At 41.8% G+C, this 1,736-nt stretch overlaps 1 protein-coding gene across 1 annotated transcript; it reads left to right on the top strand.

Annotated features, from left to right (window-relative positions):
- Positions 1 to 567: 567 nt before the first annotated feature.
- Positions 568 to 1,536, top strand: LOC127030926 (olfactory receptor 1020-like). Its single transcript, XM_050917619.1, has one exon. It carries the CDS (start codon positions 568 to 570, stop codon positions 1,534 to 1,536), a length of 969 nt encoding a protein of 322 aa, XP_050773576.1.
- Positions 1,537 to 1,736: the final 200 nt, after the last annotated feature.

Raw genomic sequence — 1,736 nt, forward strand, 5'->3', positions numbered from 1 at the left:
GTGGCCTGCGTTGTGCAGGAGGTCAGACTAGATGATCATAATGGTCCCTTCTGACCTTAACGTCTATGAGTCTATATTTCCAGGCTTGTTACATATGCTTTACTCAATGCCGAGGTAACTGGAGAAGTGCCATGGCTCTTCATATCTATGGCCACAGCCTACATGATTATGGTATTGTCTTCTGGCTATATTTCTAAATTATAGGCTTTAGTTAAAAAGGAATGAATTCAAGCAAATGTTAAGGCCTAAAATACACTGTCCCAGTGACCTTTCCATCTCTGTACATTTGAAAGAAAGAAGTTTGGGGCAGAAGAGTAATAAATAACCAGTGTAGCTGGCAAGTGGGGAATCTCTATTCCAAAATCTTGTGAAAAATCTGGAGCTGGGAGCAGTGTCTGGCTCTGTGAAAGCTTATAAATCATGCTCTTCTTATGTACATTGAACTTTTCCAGAATCAAATGGCTGGGAATTTACTGTGTGTGATTGCACAGTAAACTTCTTCAATGCTCACAACTTTTATCTGTCACTAGATAAATCTCATGGAAAACGGAAGAAGAGGCAATCTACATGCATGTCATGGAGAAAGTAGAAGGGGAAAATGAAACATATGTCACACAATTCATCCTCCTGGGATTTGAGATTCATGCTGAACTGCAGCCCCTTCTCTTCCTACTGTTTCTAGTGATCTACATTGTGACCATGGCCGGGAACATCCTCATCATTGCACTGTTTGTGACTGATCAGCACCTTCACACCACCATGTACTTCTTTCTGGGGAACTTGTCCTACTTGGAGATCAGCTTCACCTCAATTATCCTGCCCAGGGTGTTGGTCAGTCTCCTGACTGGGGACGGAAACATTTCTGTTACTGGCTGTATCACTCAATTTTATTTCCTTAGTCTTTTTGTGGGAGATGAATGTTATCTCTTAGCACTTATGTCCTATGACTGGTACTTAGCAATACGCAAACCACTACACTACACTGCTCTTATGAATGTCAGAATCTGCCTGCAGTTAGCAGCTGTGTCCTGGATGAGTGGATTTATGATAATTACCATAGTTACATGTTTAATGTCACAGTTACATTTCTGTGACCCCAATGAAATTAACTATTTCCTTTGTGATTTTACCCCAGTGATTAAACTCTCCTGCACTGACACCAGCCTGATCACACTCGTGACATTTATATTCTCTTCCATATACACTCTGCCCCTGTTTCTATTAACCCCGACATCCTACATTTGTATCATCTCCACCATCCTGAGAATCCCGTCCACCACCGGGAGGAGAAAGGCATTTTTCACTTGCTACTCTCACCTCACTGTGGTGACAATCTACTATGGGACGCTAATCATTTTCTATATGTTACCAGACACTGACACACTTAGAGACCTTAACAAAGTGTTCTCTCTCTTCTACACAGTCCTAACTTCCCTAGTCAATCCCCTCATCTACAGCCTGAGAAACAAAGAGGTCAAGGTGGCCCTGAGAAAAGTCATCAGCAAATATATGGCGCTTATAGAAATTGAGACGTAATGATTGATATGGCAATGAATGAATCAGGAAGAGCTAGAAAGGGATTTAGCATTTAGGTTGTCCCTAACTCATGACAATGGGAATTTTCTTGAGGCACGTGAGGACATGCTAATTTGGGGGATGTGTGCATTCCCATTTTGTAAGTGTTGATGCTTGCTTCTCCCCTAGCTGGAATCTTAACTCTCCTATTCTCTGCATTC

The sequence above is a fragment of the Gopherus flavomarginatus genome, chromosome 11 (assembly GCF_025201925.1).
Source record: "Gopherus flavomarginatus isolate rGopFla2 chromosome 11, rGopFla2.mat.asm, whole genome shotgun sequence".
NCBI lineage: Eukaryota > Metazoa > Chordata > Testudines > Testudinidae > Gopherus > Gopherus flavomarginatus.

What these genes read in the sequence shown, in the direction of transcription:
- LOC127030926 (XM_050917619.1), top strand. Translation starts at nt 568, where the DNA reads ATGCATGTCATGGAGAAAGTAGAAGGGGAAAATGAAACATATGTCACA.